This window comes from Salvelinus fontinalis, chromosome 41 (assembly GCF_029448725.1).
Source record: "Salvelinus fontinalis isolate EN_2023a chromosome 41, ASM2944872v1, whole genome shotgun sequence".
NCBI lineage: Eukaryota > Metazoa > Chordata > Actinopteri > Salmoniformes > Salmonidae > Salvelinus > Salvelinus fontinalis.
The window spans coordinates 14,601,495-14,624,517 of record NC_074705.1 but is presented as its reverse complement, the minus strand read 5'-3'; the positions used below and the strand labels follow the sequence as shown (position 1 = coordinate 14,624,517).

At 43.4% G+C, this 23,023-nt stretch overlaps 1 protein-coding gene across 4 annotated transcripts in view; it reads left to right on the top strand.

Annotated features, from left to right (window-relative positions):
- Positions 1-4: 4 nt before the first annotated feature.
- Positions 5-23,023, top strand: part of LOC129840279 (tyrosine-protein phosphatase non-receptor type 4-like) — a 35,534-nt gene continuing 12,515 nt past the window's right edge. For 2 of the 4 annotated variants that reach the window (XM_055908042.1, XM_055908041.1), the window contains exons 1-15: positions 5-88; positions 4,528-4,682; positions 15,772-15,879; positions 15,967-15,984; positions 16,545-16,587; positions 16,684-16,762; positions 16,900-16,944; positions 17,055-17,107; positions 18,392-18,512; positions 18,813-18,900; positions 19,105-19,193; positions 20,083-20,146; positions 21,184-21,356; positions 22,477-22,545; positions 22,786-22,932. In XM_055908042.1, the coding sequence (XP_055764017.1) occupies positions 4,545-4,682; positions 15,772-15,879; positions 15,967-15,984; positions 16,545-16,587; positions 16,684-16,762; positions 16,900-16,944; positions 17,055-17,107; positions 18,392-18,512; positions 18,813-18,900; positions 19,105-19,193; positions 20,083-20,146; positions 21,184-21,356; positions 22,477-22,545; positions 22,786-22,932 (1,235 nt within the window). In that variant the 5' untranslated portion in view covers positions 5-88; positions 4,528-4,544. The remainder of the gene's footprint in view (positions 89-4,527; positions 4,683-15,771; positions 15,880-15,966; positions 15,985-16,544; positions 16,588-16,683; positions 16,763-16,899; positions 16,945-17,054; positions 17,108-18,391; positions 18,513-18,812; positions 18,901-19,104; positions 19,194-20,082; positions 20,147-21,183; positions 21,357-22,476; positions 22,546-22,785; positions 22,933-23,023) is intronic. The other 2 variants (XM_055908044.1, XM_055908043.1) reach the window with 1 other exon arrangement.

Sequence of the window (23,023 nt, the reverse complement as noted above, 5' to 3'; positions counted from 1 at the left end):
CGGTTGAATTGCACCACCTCGCCCACTTATTGCTGTGTTCTTGATTGTATCCCTCAAAACCTGGACTCTACCGGCGCAGTTTATGAAGGTAACGTTAAGCAGCCTGCATAATAATAACGTCATGCCATGGTTAGCTTGCTAGCTTGCATAGCACAGCTGTTGTAGCAAGTTAGCTAACTAGCTGCTCGTCTATCCAGAGACAGTATAGCTACATCCTCTACGTTAGCTGATGCTTGTCTTAGTGACAGTGACAAGTATTTGATGGCCTGGTGGCTAGCTTTCTAGCTAGCTAACATCAATCTGTTGTTATTTTTCTGTCCCTGTCATATGCCAGTTGACAGCCTTATAGGCTACAATTAACTAGAATAGAACCGAACAGAATAGAGTGTGCACTTCTAACCTATGTCTCGTTCTGGGAGGGAGTGTAGGCCAGGGGAGAAGGTAGAGGCTAAATATATGTCTGGGTCAATAGATGGATAAACCTCTTTCTTGAATCAGTACACAGAGAGACCCCACTGATTCTGATTACAGGTAGGCTGAACACTGGTTTAGCTGGTTGACATAATAAACTCCACTCAGAATTACATACAAGTATTGTTTGTCTGTAATAATGCTGTTATGACACATATTCATGCTGTATTCATGCTGCTGGATGCAAGACCCCGTGCTCGTAATAATGCAGTTATGACACATATTCATGTTGTATTCATGCTGCTGGATGCAAGACCCCGTGCTCGGGTCCTATCACAAGAATTATGGACGCTCTAGTTTAGTGCACTGACTGACTTCATAGAAACACTAGGCTTCTAATCTACCTGCTGCTGCAAAGAAAGGCTGAGCGAATAGAGCTTCACAGAAATGGCATTGTCCCTGGAATCTATAGAATCCCCACTGATGTCATCATAATATTCCCTTCTCTGCCTCCTTGCTGACCATAGTGGAATATATAAAGGAGCAGCCATTTGCTATCACACAATCTCAACTGTCTCTCTCTCTGATAAAGAGCTGCAGGGCTATAGTGGAGAATGACGGGAAAGAGTGGAAAGAAGAGGAGGATTGTATCCTACCCACACGGCTCCATCTCTCCATCTCTCTCCATCTGTCCAAAGCAGCCTCACATTTTTAGAGACTGGGTCAGTTATTGTCAAGTGCAAGGCTTTTTTTGACAGTGCAGTGAATGACAGTGATGGAGTACATGGGGTTTGATTGGGGAGAAGGGGGAGTGTGCTGAAACAGACGAAACCAAGCAACAGAGTGTTTTCTGCAGACAACTGAAAAGTGTGTGGTAAATGACATAAAATACATATGTGCTCATGAAGCTCTAAAACAGGATGAGTCACTTAGGGGTCTACACTGTAGTGTCCCCACCTCCACAGTCCGGGGTGGTAAGTTACTAGCTACACTGCTGCTGGTGCTAAATATCTGATTGAACGAGATCGGTATCAACAAACGCCTCTGGAGCTTTAAGAATGGGAGAGGAGGAAGGAAGGAATCAGGGAGAATGAGAATGGCCTCCAAGGGGGTTCTATCAATGGCAACGCTCTCTAACCTCTAGCTCACACCCATCGACAACATAATTGTGTTTGTTCGGCTATTCATCATGAGGCTCAATTCTGTGTGGACAAATGTTGCAAAGGAATGCAGCAGATTTCATTTGCGACCCAGAATCCTTTTCAGAGTGAATATTTTCTGTCGTGAACAATTTTGTTTAGATTTGTGCCCAGGGTTAAATGGCTTGTTAGCTACTGTTGGCTTTAGCCTCACAAAGCTAAGAAGGCTTGCTAGACCACGCACGGGAAAAAAACTGAGAATAGTGGAAAGAGAGAAAAAAAGAGGGCATACGCTCTCTAGTGTCACGCATGAGTGTGTGATCTGTGATGCATGTGTGGCACTCCACAGTTGATCTAATGATGCTAGCCCTCCAAATGGCATCCTATTCCCTACATAGTGCACTACTTTTGACCAGAGCCCTGTGGTGAACAGGAGGCCATTTGGGACTCAGTTGTGGTGACTGAGGTCTGCAGAGTGGAAGATCTGAGAGGAAGGGGAACTCCCTTTGTGTGTGGAACATAACCTACCTGGGTTGTGTTCAGTAGGCCACACTGTAGCAAAATGTGTTGAAACGAAAATGAGTGTTTGTTATTGGACAAGTCCAAGCAGTCCCTCCTTGTTTTAGTCAATTTTCTTCAGTTTCATGCCTAATGAACATGACCCTTGTTGTTTGTACTGTATTCTCTTGGGGGGAGATGTGTCTGAGCTGTACACACAGCATGCTAATCCAGTGCTGGAGTGGGTGGGAGTGTTTCAGGAGCCAAGGTTTAATAAAACGATTATGTCCCTTAGCTGTCATAACAGTTTATTGTACACAGATGCTTTGAAAAATGAATGTAGCCTAAGTACATAAGATATTTCTGTTTTATAACCCATAGTTATATTGTGTCAGATAGGTAATGCTGTCCTGTTGTACTTGGTGTGAAAATACTAAGACAACGGTAGGCCATTATATCACCTGATTGATCTGTAAAGCAATGTGTAGCCTACTTTATTCAGGAGCTAGGTTACTAACTTCGGTCTAGGGCCTAGGAGTTTCATTGGGATTCAAGGTAGGCTAGCTCCTCTGCATTTGACATGGTGTCTGTCTGGTCTCTCCACCCAGCTCCAGTAATCCAGAGCTGTGGCTCTATTACTGAAAGGTCACTCAGCCCCAGAGACTCAGCCTATGATTTGAACTCTGTTATGGTGGGTGGTGGTGTTGGCAGGCGAGCCAGGTTGGAAGCGGGCTACACTGACACTGTCACACAGTCTATCTGTTCCCATCCCTCAAGTTCATGGTTATTGGATGGACCCACCCCACACTCAAGGCTAGCTGCCATGGCCATTCACTGCCAACTTTGTGTGGTTGTCCTGGATGCTATGGTGACAGAAAGTGCAGCAAACAAACACAGTGATAGACAGTAAAGGTCAACGTAGGTATTTATGGATCAGTATGTTTATTAGGATTCTACTGTGACTGTTCCATGTGTTGACATCTGCACACTGGAGGTGATGTTTTTGGACTGCAACTTTGTTTCAAAGGAGGGCCTGCGTTGTAAATAACCTTAGTCGAAACCTGAGACTCATTGGGACGTTTGGCTTTTTTCTATTGGTAGGCGTAAACAAAAACGGTCATGTCCTGAATAGACTTGAATAGATAATAAGGTAGGTTTCAGGCCAGGACAGCTCCGCTCCCTAGATATTGTTTAGGCCTAGTTTGACCATTTCATTCAAGAATTCAGAACATGGAAAACATAGACAAAGTGCATGTGAACAGTTAAAAACACGTTTAAATAATGGATAAACATGATAGAATAATAGCTAGTAGGTTTTGAAGCGTCTGATCCCTGATCCCCCTGCTCTAACCTCTCTCTCTAACTGTGAGAAGTTGAGACCCGTGACAGGGTATTGACCCATGTGGGAGTTCTGGAGACGGGTCCAGTGTGACAACACCGTACAGCGACTCGGCGTGTCTTTGTGTGTTGCACTGTTACCTTCACAGGAACATCATTGTCACTGACAAAAGCTCTGCTGCTGGCGTGGCCATTGTTTATTTCGGGACCTTTCTGTGTGTAGTCAATGGATGATGTCATGCAGGAAAAAGGTCAAAGGTGATATAGCCTATCCTAGTTGTTTTAAAACAATTTCTATGTTTCTGCAGTCACTTTTCTCCCTAAAATTTGATATGATTGTGAAATCTGATTTTAATAAGTATTTATCACCCTTCCCCCTGTTATTACAACTTTATAACTCAGAATTAGGCCTAACAGCATCCGTCAGAGAGAGAGAGAGTGCGTGGTGTGTCTCTGTGGGAACTCTGGTGGGGACGTGAAGACTGCTAACCCTCCTGGGGAAGTCCTCTTTAGTGTGTGCAGCTCTCTTCCTCCCAGCGGTAGTGAACTGGGTCATGCCTCACTGAATCCTTTCATTGTACTGCAGCCTGACTGTAAGAGCATGGACCATAAAGGACCAAGGGCCTTGCATCTGACGGGGATCTCTTTCTAGATAATACTAGAATGAAGTATGACATCATCAGCGTCAGTCACAGATTTAAAGACGAGTGCGTTGTCTTTAATCTTTTTACTTGACTCAAATATGCTGTTGCCGACTGTTTAAAAAAAAAAATGAAAATGAACAACATTTTGAAAAATGTTATACTGGTGTTGAAAAGGAGGCTAACCATTCTCCATTGCAGAATTTTTATTTTTATTTAACCTTTATTTAACTAAACAAGTCAATTAAGAACAAATTCCTATCCCGGCCAAACCCTCCTCTAAACCGGACGACGCAAGGCCAATTTTGCGCCGCCCTATGGGATTCCCGATCACGGCCGGTTGTGATATAGCCCGGTATCGAACCAGGGTCTGTAGTGACGCCTCTAGCACTGAGATGCTGTGCCTTAGACCGCTGTGCCACTCTGGAGCAATGTAATGTATTTAAATGCAGTATAATATAAGGTCCCTCACCCTGCTGTTTTGTTTCTCTGTGTTGCAGACCCAGTGTGGACAGTAATGACCTCACGCTCCCGGTTGCCAGCTGGCAGTAACGACAATGTCCGAGCATCAGAGCTGGCACAAGACAGGCAGCACACAGAGGTGGTCTGTAATGTTCTTCTGCTGGATAACACAGTTCAAGCCTTCAAAGTTAATGTAAGTACTATACTACTCCCGGCATCTGACTCTACAGCCATACACTGACTCTACAGCCATACATCTCACCATAGAGAATGGCTGGGTTAGGGTCTTCTCTCTCTTCTCTAGACCAGTTGTCTATCAATAGGCTACGCAATAACCAAGTAGGCCTATAAAGATAAATTGGACTCTGTTTAAAGGGCAATTCTGCCACTTTTCAATCTCATATTCATTACCTCCAGAACCGTATACCAGTGTCTGAATATGTGAAAATGGCGTGATTCTTTGATCTGTAGTTAAAAAGATAAGGAATGTCCTAAAAAAATGCTAATCTTTGACATCACAGAGTAAGATTAAAACTAAGAAAAATTGTGATTTTCAAAACCTGCAGTGAATTTCTCGCCAGAGGGAAGGTGTTTCCTTTTCCCCACAAATCTTAGTGTTTAAAAATGTCATCGGGTAGAAGTTTTTAACTTAAATATTTTTCTACAAAATGTTTTTCACATACAGTGCATTCGGAAAGTATTCAGACTAGTGATGCACCGATATGACATTTTTGGCCGATATCCGATATTTTACTTGCCCAAAAAACAATACAGATATTTAACATTTTAGCACCCTTTTAAGCATTCTAGTACAGTTAAATAGTTAACACACACACATGGACACAGCCGTCTAAGGCACTGCATTTCAGTGCAAGAGGCGTCACTACAGTCCTTGTTCGAATCCAGGCTGTATCACATCCGGCCGTGATTGGCAGTCCCATAGAGCGGTGCACAATTGGCCCAGCGTCGTCCGGGTTTGGCAGGGGGTAGGCCGTCATTGTAAATACGAATTTGTTCTTAACTGACTTGCCTAGTTAAATAAAGGTTACACACACACACCACACTGACCAAAAAGTTACTTTATTGGCATTTACATATGTCCCCATTACCAGTAAAACATCAAGACATATTTCTTTCACTTACTTGCTGTGCTGTTTTGTGGTTTATTTGTTAAGTCGTTTCATTCTCAACCTGGATTTCTATGGAACGCCATTTGGGTCTTTGCGTGTCAAAAAATATACGATTTAACACTATTAGACGTGTCAAATAAGCTTGTTGACCAATCAGGATATGACTGCACGTCACCTAATAATTTAACGCGTTCATACATTTTTTACGTAGTAATTACACATTGATTACACTATCACTCGTATTTCATATGTCACGACGATTCATTGATACGTCTGCTATGATGCTGGTAAAGTTGTCTCGCACACCTACAGTGCTGGTCATAAAAAAAGCTAGATAGCTCATGGATGCAAACAATGTTCTTCCCCAAAAACATAGCAAAACGACATAATCTATTTCAGTAGCTATAGTTAGCTAGTTAACTATATAGCTAGGTGTCATCATCTAAAATAACCCTAATATATGAGACAGTTCTTATTTGATTAATGGTGATCGGACCCATCTATGTGAAGTTAGCCACAATAAGGATTAGCCACAATAGTAGACTTTGCTGTTAGCCTTCGAAATAAGAGTATTGCAATTCGACTATTTGTATTCATTTGCATCACTGTCAATGACATACTTTTATTTTGAAGGCAACCCGCAAATGACACTATTGTGCCTAATCCGTATTGTGGCTAGCTTCACAACACATAACCCGGTGCGGTCGAGCCTCATTAGCCAGATAAAGCTAGCTGGCCGCTTATAACATTTGCTTTGGGCAACAGGGTTAAGTAGCTGGCTAACTATTTATTTTCATGAACTTAAATTTCAATAGGCGAACAACAAGTGGCAACCTAGCTAATACTTACAAGGATTCCTAAATCATTGCTAAGAATAATGAAAATGACTGCAGTTTCTACTGGTCATTGTTTTCAGGCAGGTTGTATTGGTGCTAGCTAGGTACCAAGCTAAAGCTAGCTACCCCAGAAGTTGCGGTCGAACAAATGATGCTTTATTACCAACGCGGTATTGTAAACACATTGTTCATGGCCGGTATTTGCAGACTTTTTTTGTACAGCTTTGACAGTGCTACTGTATCTTTTTTGACACGCAAAGACCCAACCGGCGTTCTATAGTATGTATGTCGTGAAGCTAATAGCAGTGACGTTATTACTGTGTAACTCTGGTAGGGAAACATCTGAAAAATAGCGGTGCTCGACCAGTCTTCAAAATCCAACATCACCCACGACAGAGAACGGTTGATTGTCAAGGGCAATGAATTCCATTATCTGGTCTTTAATGGATTTCGCCTTTGAGTTATCTCTCTGAAATCTTGTTACTCTTTCAAATGACTGCTCGACTTGTTGACTGCTCAATCCACACAGCAGTCATTACTCCATGTACGTTATATAGGTATGCACGTCAGCTTTGACATCGGTTTTGCACTTCCTCGTTAAACTAGACAAATGTTCACCGATATATCGTGCATCCCTAATTCATACCCCTTAACTTTTTCCATATTTTGTTAAGTTACAGCCTTATTCTAAAATTGATTAAATCATTTTTTTTAATCATCAATCTATACACAATACCCAATAATGACAAAGTGAACAGGTTTTTTGTATTTTTTGCATATTAAAACATTTACAAATAATGAAATATAACATTTACAAAAGTATTCAGACCCTTTATTCAGTATTTTGTTGAAGCACCTTTGGCAGCGATTACAGCCTCAATTATTTTTCGGTATGACGCTATAAGCTTGGCACACCTGTATTTGGGGAGTTTCTCCCATTCTTCTCTGCAGAACTTATCAAGCTCTGTCAAGTTGGATGGGGAGCATTGCTGCACAGCTATTTTCAGGTCTCTCCAGAGATGTTTGATCGGGTTCAAGTCAGGGTTCTGGCTGGGCCACTCAAGAACATTCAGAGACTTGTCCCAAAGCCACTCCTACGTTGTCTTGGCTGTGTACTTAGGGTTGTTGTCCTGTTGGAAGGTGAACCTTCGCCTCAGTCTGAGAAACTGAGCACTCTGGAGCAGGTTTTCATCAAGGATCTCTCTGTACCTTGGTGGTTCCAAACTTCTTCCATTTAAGAATGATGGAGGTCACTGTGTTCTTTGGGATCTTCAATCCTGCAGACATTTTTAGTACCATTTCCCAGATCTGTGCCTTGACACAATCTTGTCTCGGAGCTCTAGGTACAATTCCTTCGACCTCATGGCTTGGTTTTTGCTCTGACATTCACTGTCAACTGTGGGACCTTATATAGACCGGTGTGTGCCTTTCCAAATCATGTCAAATCAATTGAATTGACCACATGCTGACTCCAATCAAGTTGTAGAAACTTCTGAAGGATGATCAATGGAAGCAGGATGCATCTGAGCTCAATTTCGAGTCTCATAGCAAAGTGTCTGAATACTTATGTAAATAAGGTATTTATGTTCTCTTTTTTTTTAAATAAATGTGCAAACATTTCCAAAAACCTGTTTTCACTTTGTCATTATGGGCTATTGTGTGTAGATTGATGAGGAAAAAGATTTAATATAATCCATTTCAAAATAAGGCTGTAACGTAACAAAATGTGGAAAACGTCAAGGGGTCTGAATACTTTCCGAATTCACTATAGTATATAGACACTGGTATTGTGCTGGAGATAATGAAAATGTGGCTGAAATGTGGTGGAATTGCACATTAAAGTACAGATGCATTGTAGTAGTATGGACCAAAGGAGCCTGGGTAATTTTAGATATCTGTCATTAATAGCAGCATAGCAGAGACATAGCAGAATGTCTGGCATTCTGGTTTTAAAGGTGACTCCAGGGGTCACTAGCCAATGGAGTAAACACTTACCAGGACTAAACTGCAAACATCACAATGGCTTTTCCAAGCCAAGCGTGGGGGATATCTGGCCCGTGAGGTGTACTGTGGGTAACGGGGGCAGAGAGGCACGATGTTAGTGCATTCCCCCTAATTATAACACACACCCACAGCACCTCAGTCTAACTCCCGACCATCTCTGTTGCCCCGATACTCTTTGTTCTGTTCTGGGTCAAATCTACTCTGCTGCTGCCCACTAATCCCCTGGTCATGAATTAAGATGAGTCCATTTCAGGGACTACAGAGCTGCCATTATGGAGTCCTTTGTCTTTACTAGTGCCATGTAGGGCTAAACTAGGTCAACGCTTCACTGCCAGTCAGGATTAGGTGAATACAGGCCCTCATGTTTGTGTGCATATGTGTTTCATATGGTTTGTTGGCGGTGATGTCGGTTCTATCCTCTGGGAACCATCCAGTGTGCACAGACACGCATCATGTATACACAGGTGAAGTCAGTACTGAATGACAACTGACAGCTCCTTCATCATGCCCACTGGCATTCTACTGCCATGCATGCACCACCTCCAATACTTGCACTGCACAGGGAATCTACAAGAAGGCTTCTAACATCTGTTTAACTTCTGGAGCTGGAGAGCTTCAAGCGTTTCAGTAAAGCCCGTCGTTAGCTGGTAGTTTGGTTCCCCAACGTGGCTGCTGTGCATTAGCCTAGTGGCCATCAGGTCCTCATGGCCTGGTACTCAGGGCTCTGTTGTCCATCCATCAGGTCCTAATGGTCTGGTACTCAGGGCTCTGTTGTCCCTCCATCAGGTCCTAATGGCCTGGTACTCAGCGCTCTATTGTTCCTCCATCAGGTCCTAATGGCCTGGTACTCGGGGCTCTATTGTCCATCCATCAGGTCCTAATGGCCTGGAACTCAGGGCTCTATTGTCCATCCATCATGTCCTAATGGCCTGGTACTCGGGGCCCTATTGTCCATCCATCAGGTCCTAATGGCCTGGAACTCAGGGCTCTATTGTCCATCCATCAGGTCCTAATGGCCTGGAACTCAGGGCTCTATTGTCCATCCATCAGGTCCTAATGGCCTGGTACTCGGGGCTCTATTGTCCATCCATCAGGTCCTAATGGCCTGGAACTCAGGGCTCTATTGTCCATCCATCAGGTCCTAATGGCCTGGTACTCAGGGCTCTATTGTCCATCCATCAGGTCCTAATGGCCTGGAACTCAGGGCTCTATTGTCCATCCATCAGGTCCTAATGGCCTGGTACTCGGGGCTCTATTGTCCATCCATCATGTCCTAATGGCCTGGTACTCGGGGCTCTATTGTCCATCCATCAGGTCCTAATGGCCTGGAACTCAGGGCTCTATTGTCCATCCATCAGGTCCTAATGGCCTGGAACTCAGGGCTCTATTGTCCATCCATCAGGTCCTAATGGCCTGGAACTCAGGGCTCTATTGTCCATCCATCAGGTCCTAATGGCCTGGAACTCAGGGCTCTATTGTCCATCCATCAGGTCCTAATGGCCTGGTACTCGGGGCTCTATTGTCCATCCATCAGGTCCTAATGGCCTGGAACTCAGGGCTCTATTGTCCATCCATCAGGTCCTAATGACCTGGTACTCGGGGCTCTATTGTCCATCCATCAGGTCCTAATGGCCTGGTACTCGGGGCTCTATTGTCCATCCATCAGGTCCTAATGGCCTGGAACTCAGGGCTCTATTGTCCATCCATCAGGTCCTAATGGCCTGGAACTCAGGGCTCTATTGTCCATCCATCAGGTCCTAATGGCCTGGAACTCAGGGCTCTATTGTCCATCCATCAGGTCCTAATGGCCTGGAACTCAGGGCTTTATTGGTCCTCTAACCACTCTGACATCAATGCAAATGCAATCTAAAATCACATCCAACACTTATCATCAAAACAGTATCATGCTTTTAAAACTCACCTCACTGTGATGATCCATTTGAAGAAAGGAGTTCAACAGCAGGTTGAAACTGAGTGTGAAACATGGTCGTTGTGGATGTTGTTTCCAAGCCTAACACAATGTAATGGACAGCGCTTTCTAAGGTGATGATTCATTCAAAATACCCATACGCATATTAAGAGCTTATGAATCAAAATTATATTTGTGCCGTTATACAACTTAGCCTACCGCATATTACGCATGGCAAAAAAACTAAACAGATTTAAGATGTCTTTGGTCCATAATAGGTCTAGCCGATTAAAACTTCTTATGGCTGCAATCCCGTTAACGGGATCAATATGACAACAGCCAGTGAAAGTGCAGGTGTAACAGTTTAACTTTACGTCCGTCCCCTCACCCAGGCCCGGGCGCAAACCAGGGACCCTCTGCACACATCAACAACAGTCACCCACGAAGCATCGTTACCCATCGCTCCACAAAAGCCGCGGTTCTTGCAGAGCAAGGGGAACCACTACTTCAAGGTCTCAGAGCAAGTGACGTAACCGATTGAAAGGCTATTAGCGTGCACCACCGCTAACTAGCTAGCCATTTCACATCCGTTACACTCACCCCCCTTCAACCTCCTCCTTTTCCGCAGCAACCAGTGATCCGGGTCAACAGCATCAATGTAACAGTACAACTTTACGTCCGTCCCCTCGCCCATACCCGGGCTCGAACCAGGGACCCTCTGCACACATCAACAACAGTCACCCACGAAGCATCGTTACCCATCGCTCCACAAAAGCTGCGGCTCTTGCAGAGCAAGGGGAACCCCTGCTTCAAGGTCTCTGAGCAAGTGACGTAACCGATTGAAAGGCTATTAGCACGCACCACCGCTAACTAGCTAGCCATTTCACATCCGTTACACAGGGCGCCAAATTCAAACAACAGAAATCTCATAATTACAATTCCTCAAACATACATGTATCTTATACCATTTTAAAGGTAATCTTGTTGTTAATCCCACCAAAGTGTCCGATTTCAAATAGGCTTTACAGCGAAAGCACCACAAACGATTATGTTAGGTCACCGCAAAATCACAGAAAAACACAGCCATTTATCCAGCCAAAGACAGGAGTCACAAAAAGCAGAAATAGAGATAAAATTAATCACTAGCCTTTGATGATCTTCATCAGATGACACTCATAGGACTTCATGTTACACAATTCATATATGTTTTGTTCAATAAAGTTAATATTTATATCCAAAAACCTCAGTTTACATTGGCGCCATGTTCAGAAATGCCTCCAAAATATCAGGAGAAATTGCAGAGAGCCAAATAACATAAATGCTCATCATAACCTTTGAGGAAAGATACATGTTTTACATAGAATTAAAGATACACTTGTTCTTAATGCAATCGCTGTGTCAGATTTCAAAAAGCTTTACGGCAAAAGCACAATATTAAATAATCTGAGAACAGCGTTCAACCACAAAAGGAAGCCATACAGTTACCCGCCAAATTGTGCAGTCAACAAAACTCATAAAAAGCATTATAAATCTTCAGTTACCTTTGCTGATCTTCGTCGGAATGCACTCCCAGGACTCCCACTTCCACAAGAAATGTTTGTTTTGTTCGGTAATGCCCATCATTTATGTCCAAATATCTATTTTTGTTAGCGTGTTTGGTAAACAAATCCAAAGTCAGGAAGCGAGTTCACTAAAAGCATACGAAATGTCAAAAAGTTCCGTAACAGTCAGTAGAAACATGTCAAACGATGTATTGAATCAATCTTTAGAATGTTTTTAACATTAATCTTAAAAAATGTTCGAACCGGAGAATTACATTGACTTCAGATGAGCAATGGAACAGAGCTCCCTCATGTGAACGCGCATGGTCAGAGCAGGTAGACCTGACTAATTCCTGTCTCCTTCGGCCCCACTTCACAGTAGAGGCATCAGACAAGGTTCTACAGACTGTTGACATCTAGTGGAAGCCGTAGGAAGTGCAAACTCATCCATATCCCGCTGTGTATTCAATAGGGGCTGGGTTGAAAATCGAACAACCTCAGATTTCCCACTTCCTGTTTGGATTTTTTCTCAGATTTTTGCCTGCCATATGAGTTCTGTTATACTCAAAGACATCATTCAAACAGTTTTAGAAACTTCAGGGTGTTTTCTATCCAATACTAATATGCATATATTAGCAACTGGGACTGAGGAGCAGGCAGTTTACTATGGGCACCTCTGGGCACCTTTCATCCAAGCTACTCAATACTCCCCCTGCTGCCATAAGAAGTTTTAAACACAAAATTAAAAACATTTGAAAAATTGGCTTTGAGTGTATCATCATCCATACTGGATAGACTGGTTACCTTATGCTACGCTCCAACATTTCTATCCACAAGTCTGGGAGGGAACTTATAGCTCTAGGCGATGCTGTTGGTTGTGCAGGGTAGCTATTAGTTAGCCTACAATTATAGTGCATTTTTATTTTGAATGCCCTAGTAATAGTTTTTTTTATTTTTTATGTATTATTGTTAATTGTGTGACATGACCTTTTAGCTACATAATATCTCACCACCGTGCGTTTCCATCTCCTCCTCTCTCTCCTTCATTCCTTTAGCTACATAATATCTCACCACCGTGCGTTTCCATCTCCTCCTCTCTCTCCTTCATTCCTTTAGCTACATAATATCTCACCACTGTGGGTTTCCATCTCCTCCTCTCTCTCCTTCATTCCTTTAGCTACATAATATCTCAACACCGTGCGTTTCCATCTCCTCCTCTCTCTCCTTCATTCCTTTAGCTACATAATATCTCACCACCGTGCTTTTCCATCTCCTCCTACGTTTCGGGTAGCCTTCCACAAGTTTCCCACAATAAATTGGGTGAATTTTGGCCCATTCCTCCTGACAGAACTGGTGTAACTGAGTTAGGTTTGTAGGCCTCCTTGATCGCACACTCTTTTTCAGTTCTGCCCACACATTTTCTATAGGATTGAGGTCAGGGCTTTGTGATGGCCACTCCAATACCTTGACGTTGTTGTCCTTAAGCCATTTTGCCACAACTTTGGAAGTATGCTTGGGGTCATTGTCCATTTGGAAGACCCATTTGCGACCAAGCTTTAACTTCTAGACTGATGTCTTGAGATGTTGCTTCAATATATCCACATCATTTTCCTTCCTCACGATGCCATCTATTTTGTGAAGTGCACCAGTCCCTCCTGCAGCAAAACACCCCAACAACATGATGCTGCCTCCCTCTTTTTCCTCCAAACATAACGATGGTCATTATGGCCAAACAGTTCTATTCTTGTTTCATCAGACCAGATGACATTTCTCCAAAAAGTACGATCTTTGTCCCCATGTGCAGTGGCAAACTGTAGTCTGGCTATTTTATGGCGGTTTTGGAGCAGTGGCTTCTTCCTTGCTGAGCGGCCTTTCAGGTTATGTTGATATAGGACTCGTTTTACTGTGGATATAGATACTTTTGTACCCGATACTTTTTGCCCTTTGCTGTTGTTCTGGGATTGATTTGCACTTTTCTCACCAAAGTATGTTCATCTCTAGGAGACAGAACGCGTCTCCTTCCTGAGCGGTATGATGGCTACGTGGTCCCATGGTGTTTAGACTTGCGTACTATTGTTTGTACACATGAACGTGGTACCTTCAGCCGTTTGGAAATTGCTCCCAAGGATGAACCAGACTTGTGGAGGTCTACAATTTTTTTTCTGAGGTCTTGGCTGATTTCTTTTGATTTTCCCATGATGTCAAGCAAAGAGGCACTGAGTTTGAAGGTAGGCCTTGAAATACATCCACAGGTACACCTCGAATTGACTCAAATGATGTCAATTAGCCTATCAGAAGCTTCTGTTTAAAGGCACAGACAACTTAGTGTATGTAAACTTCTGACCCACTGGAATTGTGATACAGTGAATTATGAGTGAAATAATCTGTCTGTTAACAATAGTTGGAAAAATGACTTGTGTCATGCACAAAGTTGATGTCCTAACCGACTTGCCAAAACTATAGTTTGTTAACAAGATTTTTGTGGAGTGGTTGAAAAACAAGTTTTAATGACTAAAACCTAAGTGTATGTAAACTTCCGACTTCAACTGTATTTAGCACAGCTCCGCTATAAACCGAAGAAGTCTAATCGCGTGCATACGGATTGCATTTTTTTCCCCCTCGCCCCTGTTCCCGCCCTTTTGATAATGGGCCAATCTAAATCAAAACTAATTTTACACATTAAACAAGATTAAATTTAGAATAGTCTGACGGGTGAAAATATGATCACTTGATGAGAGAACAGCTGTGCAGCCTGAGGCAAGCTTCTTTCTTTTTAGCGAGTCTCTCAAATCATCAATATCCTATAGTCGCATCATGCATCCCATATATGTTTTGATTTCTGAGACATTAAGGTTTGTATCATTCACAACTAAGGTTGCCAAATAACTCAAAATCTAGTGTATAGGACCTGTTTCAAATGATCACTTTTACCCTCAACATATCCACTTAATGGGAAAAATATCCTTCTATTTCATTCAGCTAAATTCAATTACATCCTTCTTACTATTGCACGACAATAACCGTCTGACAAAATGTCATGACTGCCACAGCCCCTGTGGTGTTTACTTATTTATGCAGATACTGAAGGTTTTCAGTTATTATTAACTTCCTCGACATTATTGATCACTTAACGCCAGTGACACAGTCAAACACAGTCAGGGAAGTACTTCCGTTTCAGTGCATGGGGGTCATAGTGAAGCTCCATGGAAATCACTGTTTCACTGAAACATGCCAGTCAACTGGTTGGTCCAGTTTCTTTACATTACTGAGAGATTGGCGTATGTAGTTAGGTGATTGAAACGTGCTTTCCTGCCTGGTTGGCATTACAAGGTAGACTGTGATTGTGGAGCCTCAGTTGAGATTGAGAAGTATGGTGTTCCTCAAGGCTCCATGTGTGGACCAATGGTCTTCCTACTACTAGTAGCCTAGTGGGTAGCCTATATGACATGGGCCAATCAAATCAGGCAAAGAGAAGTCACTGTGTGTAGTATAGTTTGTGTTCCTTCCTTCTCCCAGCTCTCTGTAAATAATAGATGGTCTGGTTCTGTGTTCCGGATGCCTGTGGTTGCACATTGCCCTGACACTTCTAGAAAGCAGCTGTGAGGCCTTGTTGTGAAACGCTTACAATGCCCAACCTCCAGTTAGAAACCCAGTAGGGTAAGCATTACACATACTTGTGTGATAGTTTTGCAATAGCCCTCTATCAATTAAGTATTTTTAGGCTACTCTGTATTGGAGGTGTCAATCACTTTATGGCCAACACATTTCTCAGTCCTACATTGCTTCAGTCATCTGTATTATGAGATAGTCATATATCTGTACTGCATGATTGGGACGGTCTGTCTGGTTTCTCTCCCTGCAGAAGCACGATCAAGGACAGGTCCTGCTGGATGTAGTGTTCAAACACCTGGAGCTGACGGAGAGAGACTACTTCGGCCTACAGTTGGCCGACGACTCCTCAGACAGTCAGGTGAGGCCTCTTATCAGAACCCAGAACCAAATCTTGCGTATGCTCGGTAATTAGCGAGCTGCTTGATTGTCTCGTTTATTTCAACAGGCTGTCGCAACAGATCAGGTGAGGCCACCTGAGATTGTGCACGTTAGACTACATTGCAGTCGGACGGCGCAGAATCACTGATCTCCATATCAACTGGCTTCCGAAATGACTAATTATTATGTGATCAGGATTAGCGGATCTACGCCGAGCCCTGCTCTGGCTGATCCCCTCAAACACTCTGATTGGCAGCATAGTAGCATCTCATGAATAGGCTCCCTCCAGCCCTGTCAGCAAACTGTGGCGTTTCTGCAGCAAACAGTTTGAGATACTAAGAAGGTTATGGGCCATGATCTGCAAACAATAGAGTTGAAACAGCGGCTAGAATACAGTGTTTAGAGGCTACAGATTGTGTTTCTGAATGTTCACAAAATAACAATGCAAATATTCATTTGTGACTGCTGAAATTCAGACTTTGATACGTATGTATATTTTTGACGATGCTATCTCGCAGGACAGTTTGATTTCTATTCTGAACTTACTCTAATGTTTTGAGTAAAAATGTATCTTAATTTTTTTATGGCCTATTTTCCCTCTTGTCCCGTACTGTGTCTGCGGTTGTCTCTATCCATATTTTACAGAGGTGGCTGGATCCAATCAAACCGATTAGAAAGCAATTAAAAAGTATGTTTGACACATTTGGAATATTCTTTAGTATATTCAATATTATATTCATCACTAGGTTTAGTTCCATTAATCTGGTTGTTTGTTTTTCTTCAGGTCGGTCTCCACACAACTTGAATTTTAGGGTTAAATTCTTTGTAACCGACCCCAATAAACTTCAGGAGGAGTATACAAGGTAAGTGCTTAATGGGTGGCATTGTGACAGAAATAAGCAGTACACTATAGGCCTTCCTCTATGCTATTCTCCATACAGTTTGATTGAAGTGGACTTAAAAGCTCTGTATTCATCTTGCTGTTTTGGGTCCCCTTTAGGTACCAGTACTTTTTGCAGATTAAACAGGACATACTTAGTGGAAGGTGAGTGTGGATTTGATAAACACACAGCTCTGTATTTGGTTGATTTATTCAAACATTTGAATCATCTTCAGGTAGTGAATTTGAGTAATAACTGAATCCTCGGCTCGCAGGCTGCCGTGTCCATACATCACAGCCACTCTTCTTGCTTCATACGCTGTTCAGTGTAAGTACTTCAATTATTTTTCTCAGCTATTCAACGAGAACTGTACTACTGACTTATGGTCGCATAAATTCTGCCTGAAACCTTGTCCCTAACTGTACTGTTGATAGAACATGTTCCGTAGTGTATTTTCCCCATCTCTCTCCTAATATCCACCATGGGATTTCAAGCATTGAGAGTATGGGGGGGGGGGATCAGGCTATTACAGTAGCTTGGAAACCCCAGACCGTAATACTACTTCATACTGTACTTGTCTTGTAATGATGCTGCTTTCATGTGGCCTGGCTGCTGCGGGTCTTTGTTTACACATTGACCCCAATACGCTGCTGAGGGGGGAGGAGTAACAGAACAATCGCCACAACCAGGCTGGCAGCAGGGCAGAAGAACACTGCTCATTGGTTGTTAGCTTAATAGGCTGGCTGACTGACTGGCTGGCTGGCTGACTGACTGGGGCTGGCTGGCTGGCTTGCTGGCTGGCTGACTGGCTGGCTGACTCTCTCATGGGGTTGTAGTAAACGTATCATGCTATATGGGAGGTATAGAGGTCACAGGAGGAAATGGAAAGTGGCCAAGGTGGTCTCACCGCAATTACTGTTATAACAACAATAGAATGGAGGACATTTCACATGTGCCAGTCTGTCTGTCAGTCACAGGTCTGACCAGGATAGTTAGTGTATACTGGGCTATTACTGTTCATTTTTCCCACTGTTTTCACATACTGATGTCGTTTCTGTTAAAATGAAAGAGCAAGCCTCTTTATTAATTGATTCACATTATTGTGCTACATACTTTTCTTAAAGTGCTTCGGAAATAGAGGCACTTAACCCCCAACTTCCTCATGTCTGCTCCCTTTTCATTATGGAAGACGTGTCGTATCCCAAATGGCACCCTGTTCCATATAAAGTGCACTATTTTTGACCAGAACCCTATGAGCCCTGGTCAAAAGTAGTGCACTATATAGGGAATAGGGTGCGGTTTGGCAAGAAGGCTGACTGTTTATACAGTATGGAAACACTGAGACACTCAGCAGGAGGACTCGTCTCTCTGTCTCTCTTTTCTAAACATTGACAGAAAAAGGCAAGTGTTTGGCTCCTCAAGCTGCAAACGTCCTGCTTCTTTCCGTTTGCACACAAAGGAGAAGTTTGACCAGAAAATGTGTGAATGAATGGGAGCTGTGCAGGAGGGAGAGAAGGAGAGGAGTAAAGGCTTCATTGTGCTTTGTGTCACACACACACACACACGCACACTTACACACTCACACACTGTGTGCTTTGTGTTGTGTTGCAGCTGAGCTAGGGGACTACAGTCAGGACGAGAACTTGCCCGGCTACCTCTCCGGATACTCTTTCATCCCCAACGCACCACATGACTTTGAGAAAGAGATTGCCAAACAGCATCAGCAACACAAGTAAGAAGCAATCTCTCAACTGATATTGTGTGAGTGTGTGGATACATTGGTGTAAAACGGGAAATGCACAGAAAATATCAAATAACTTGTAGATTAAACAGGGATGGACTCTGCTCGTTCACAGCAGCTGAGGTTGAGGCGGCTCAGACTTTGTGCCCAGGTCAGAACAAGGGCTGTCATTGTTTAGCCTCTCGCGTAGATGGTGGGGTGGCCTACTCTCGGCTCTCTGAATGGCCTGTGTGGAGCCAACTAAAGTCGCTCTCTCTCCCTATCTCGCACTCTCACTCTTTTTCCTTTCAGGGGACTGCCTCCTGCCCAGTCAGAGTTCAATTATCTAAACACAGCACGGACGCTAGAGCTCTATGGAGTCGAATTGCACTATGCGAGGGTAAGTGTTCAGGTGTGAAATGGAGTGATGCATGCATACTATGCTCCCCAATCAAGCTTCTTCAACGTGGTTTCATTAGACAGTGTGCTGGTTAGCGCCCTCCTCCATTGCCCAACTATAGGGTTTCTGTTAAGTAGAACCCATCCACAGGAAGTCTGGGCACCTTACAATCCTCCCTGTCCTTTTTTCCCTCCTCCGTTACAGGATCAAAGCAACACTGAGATTTTAATCGGAGTGATGTCAACTGGGATTGTCGTCTATAAGAACAGGGTACGAATCAACTGCTTTCCATGGTGAGTCAAATCAATTGAGTGTGTTTCCACGTTCAGCCACATTCTCCATAAAGGGGAGCCATTGGATGGGACACACAGAACCTAAAGAGTATTATAAACTGGGTGGTTCGAGCCCTGAATGCTGATTGGCTGACAACTGCGGTATATCAGACCGTATACCACGGGTATGACAAAACATTTATTTTTACTGTTCTAATTACTTTGGTAACCAGTTTATAATAGCTATAAGGCACCTCGGGTGTTTGTGATATATGGCCAACATATCACGGCCAAGGACTGTTTTCAGGCACTCCACGTTGCATCGTGTCTAAGAATATTGTATATTGGCCATATACCACACCTCTTCAGGCCTTACTGCTTAAGTAACAAACAGTAGTAGCAAACATCGCATGAATGTGGTTATGAATCAATAGCATTTACGATGCTCTACTTCTTTCCATGGCCCAGATTCAACCATAACTTACTCTAGCTCTACTGTAAAGTGACAACATGAGCCCCCTCCCCGCTGTTTGATCTTGCCCTACTCCCTTTGATGGTACAGCACAGTGAGAGTTTATCTTCATGAAAAGAGACTTCTGTAGAAATGAGTAATAGCGTAACTGTGTCAGGTTGGGAAACAGTGCGGTCTATATTTAGATTCTCTCTCTGAGTCATGCTTTAAGGAACCAGGGAAATAGGCCAGCAGGCACAATGGAACTATAGAACACCTGAAAATGATTTGTTTCTGATTGAAGAATGGAGGGGATTCTTATGGATGATAACATGGGGAGTATGCATTCTCTAAGCTTATTCAGTGGCTTCAGAACGTTATAGAAGTTCGCTGTTATGTAGGAAATAAAGGAGAGATTCCATCCTATGGGTGACAAAAGCTTCTATTTCTTTCTTTCAGGCTACAGATTGTAAAGATCTCGTTTAAATGTCGACAGTTTTTTATTCAACTCAGAAGAGAATTGGTAAGTATGTCCTGGTTTCAACTGGGATTTACATCCCTACTCTTGTGCGAGCTCAAATTCTCTCGTCATTATGAATAACACATCATACACATAATATACATAATGCACTTTGTGTGTGTGCTAGGCTGGTCATATGAAACTAAATCTAAAAGGATTTGATCCCAACTAGGACGTCTAGTAGTGGGAGACACACAAAAACACCTGGTTGAATAATGCAAGCCAAGGAGACCTTTGAAAGCAGTTGTACAGTACTTGATATCGAGATGAAGTGATGTCATGCGCGATAATTCATGTATCCGAGTAGAGCAGTCCTACAGAGCACACCATAGTGTCTGGCCCAGAAGAAGCTATCTCATGGCCAGCTATGCAAGTCGAAGGGGGATTTCTTCCTCTGTATCCGTGTTCTTTTAGCTAGATCTGTGTGACATCAGTTGATCATGTGTGATAATCCAATCACATGTTATTGGTCACATACGCATGGTTAGCAGATGTTAATGCGAGTGTAGCGAAATGCTTGTGCTTCTAGTGCAGCCGGATCTAACAGGTAATATCTAACAATGCTACAACAAAACCTAATATCTAACAAATTCCACAACAAAACCTAATACACACAATCTAGTAACGGAATGGGATGAGAATATATAAGTATAAAATATATTGATGAGCCGTGACAGAGCGGCTAAGATGCAATAGATAGTAAAGAATAGATAGTGAAGGATACAGTATACAGTATATACATATGAGATGAGCAATGCAATATATGTAAGCATTCTTAGTGGCATTATTAAAGTGCCTAGTGATCATGCTGATCATGTGTGATAATCATACACACCTACTGTACCATGCTTCATGCTGTACTGTACGCCCAAGTGTGCTGAGCCCACCACTAACCTCTCTCTCTCTCTCTCTCTCTCTCACGCTCTCTCTCTTGCCCTCTCTCCCTCGCCCTCTCTCTCTTGCCCTCTCTCCGTCTCTCTCTCTCTCCCTCTCTCTCTTGCCCTCACCCTCTCTCGTCCTCTCTCTCCCTCCCTCTCCAGAATGAGAGCCGTGAGGCGCTCTTAGCCTTTAACATGGTGAACTACCGAGCCTGTAAGAACCTATGGAAGGCCTGTGTAGAGCACCACACCTTCTTCAGACTGGACCGACCCTTACCACCACAGAAGAACTTCTTTGCACATGTCTTCCAACTGGGCTCCAAGTACCGCTACTGGTGAGTGGGCCTGGGGAATGTGTGACTGTGTCCCAAATGGCACCCTATTCCTTATATAGTGCGCTACTTTAGACTAGGCCCTGGTCAATTGGAGTGTACTATGTAGGGAATATGGTGCCATTTGGAAGTGCATAGTCTCTGGTGACGTTAGCCTTTAGCCGATTTGGTCCTTGGTGCTGAGGTTGCATATTAAAATGTGTTTTGAAAGAGAGTCAGTGATCAAGTTGGGATCCCAGCAGGCAGAACCAGCTTTTCCCACTAAGATTATGTTTGTTTGTCAATGTTTACATGAGTCTTGTCAATGATAGTGTGTGTAACTGTATAGCTGCTGTCTAAAGGTGTCTAAACCTCACCAGAGAAAACATTACTCTCTTAGAAAAAAGGGTTCTGCGGTTGTCCCCATGGGAGAACCCTGTTTGGTTCCAGGTAGAACACTTTTTGGTTCCACGTAGAACCCTCTGGGGAAAGGGTTCTACATGAAACCCCAAAAGGTTCTACCTGGAACCAAAAGGGGTTCTTCAAAGGGTTATCCTATGGGGACAGCCGAAGAACCCATTTTGCTTCTAGATAGCACCTTTTTTTCTAAGAGTGCAGGCTACACATTACCTAATCCTTTCAATTTCTCCTGACTCACTCTGTTCAGATCCAGTCCTTCCTAATTCGTGTTGCCCTCAGGATAACACCATCATCGTTTTGCTGAAGCATATTTACATTTTTGTACCAATCACGACGGTGCCATTTGACCCATTGTGCCGCGTATCACAGAAATCGCGTGGGCTGGTTTGCATAACACAGGAATATGTTTACTGTGCCTCCTACAACTGCCAGTAGAGACCCAAAGCACCAGTATTCTCAGCTTTACCAATGCCTTGTCACGCCGTATGAGTGACTGACAAATAGTGTGACAGAGTACAGAGAGCTGTGGTTTCACACACTGGGGCGTGTCCCTATTAATACTTCCTGCTGGCTCACTACACCCATTAAAATGTCTAAATGGTAGGAGGTGCAACACTGGTTTGGTCCCCTCTTACTCCAGGATATGAAAGTGTGAGGGCAGAGGTTGGTGTACGAATGTGTTCCGTTAAATGTTAAAAAGATTGTGTTTCTGTGTTATATGCAGTGGTAGGACAGAGGTGCAGTCTGTCCAGTACGGCAAGGAGAAGGGCATCAAGGACAGGGTGTTCGCCAGGTAAGACACATTCTGAAGCCCAAATGAAGTGACACTATTGCTTACTGATACTAAGAGGATGACGTCAGAAATGTGAGAACAGGAAGAGATGGGGACGGAGGAATCTTACACTGAATAAGGAGCAAAAGTCTAATGAGTTGTAAACTGTTTTCATCCTGCTAAATTGAAATCTGATGAACTTTTTACCTGCTGCAATCCAATCTAACAATAACAATGACCTCCATATCATCAACCCATCAGGTCTCCCAGTAAGCCATTGGTGCGGCGGCTGATGGATGGAGGGATGGACTGGGAGTCAGTCAGCCGGAACTCCAGGGCCTCTCTGTCTGACGACCGCCTGGAGACCCAGAGCCTGCCCACACGCTCCCCACCAGGCACCCCCAACCAGTGAGTAGCCCTAACCCGTAAAGTAAGCAAACAGTACATTCCTTAGTTTCGAATCAATGAGCGGGACTGAACAAGTGCACACTTCGGGGAG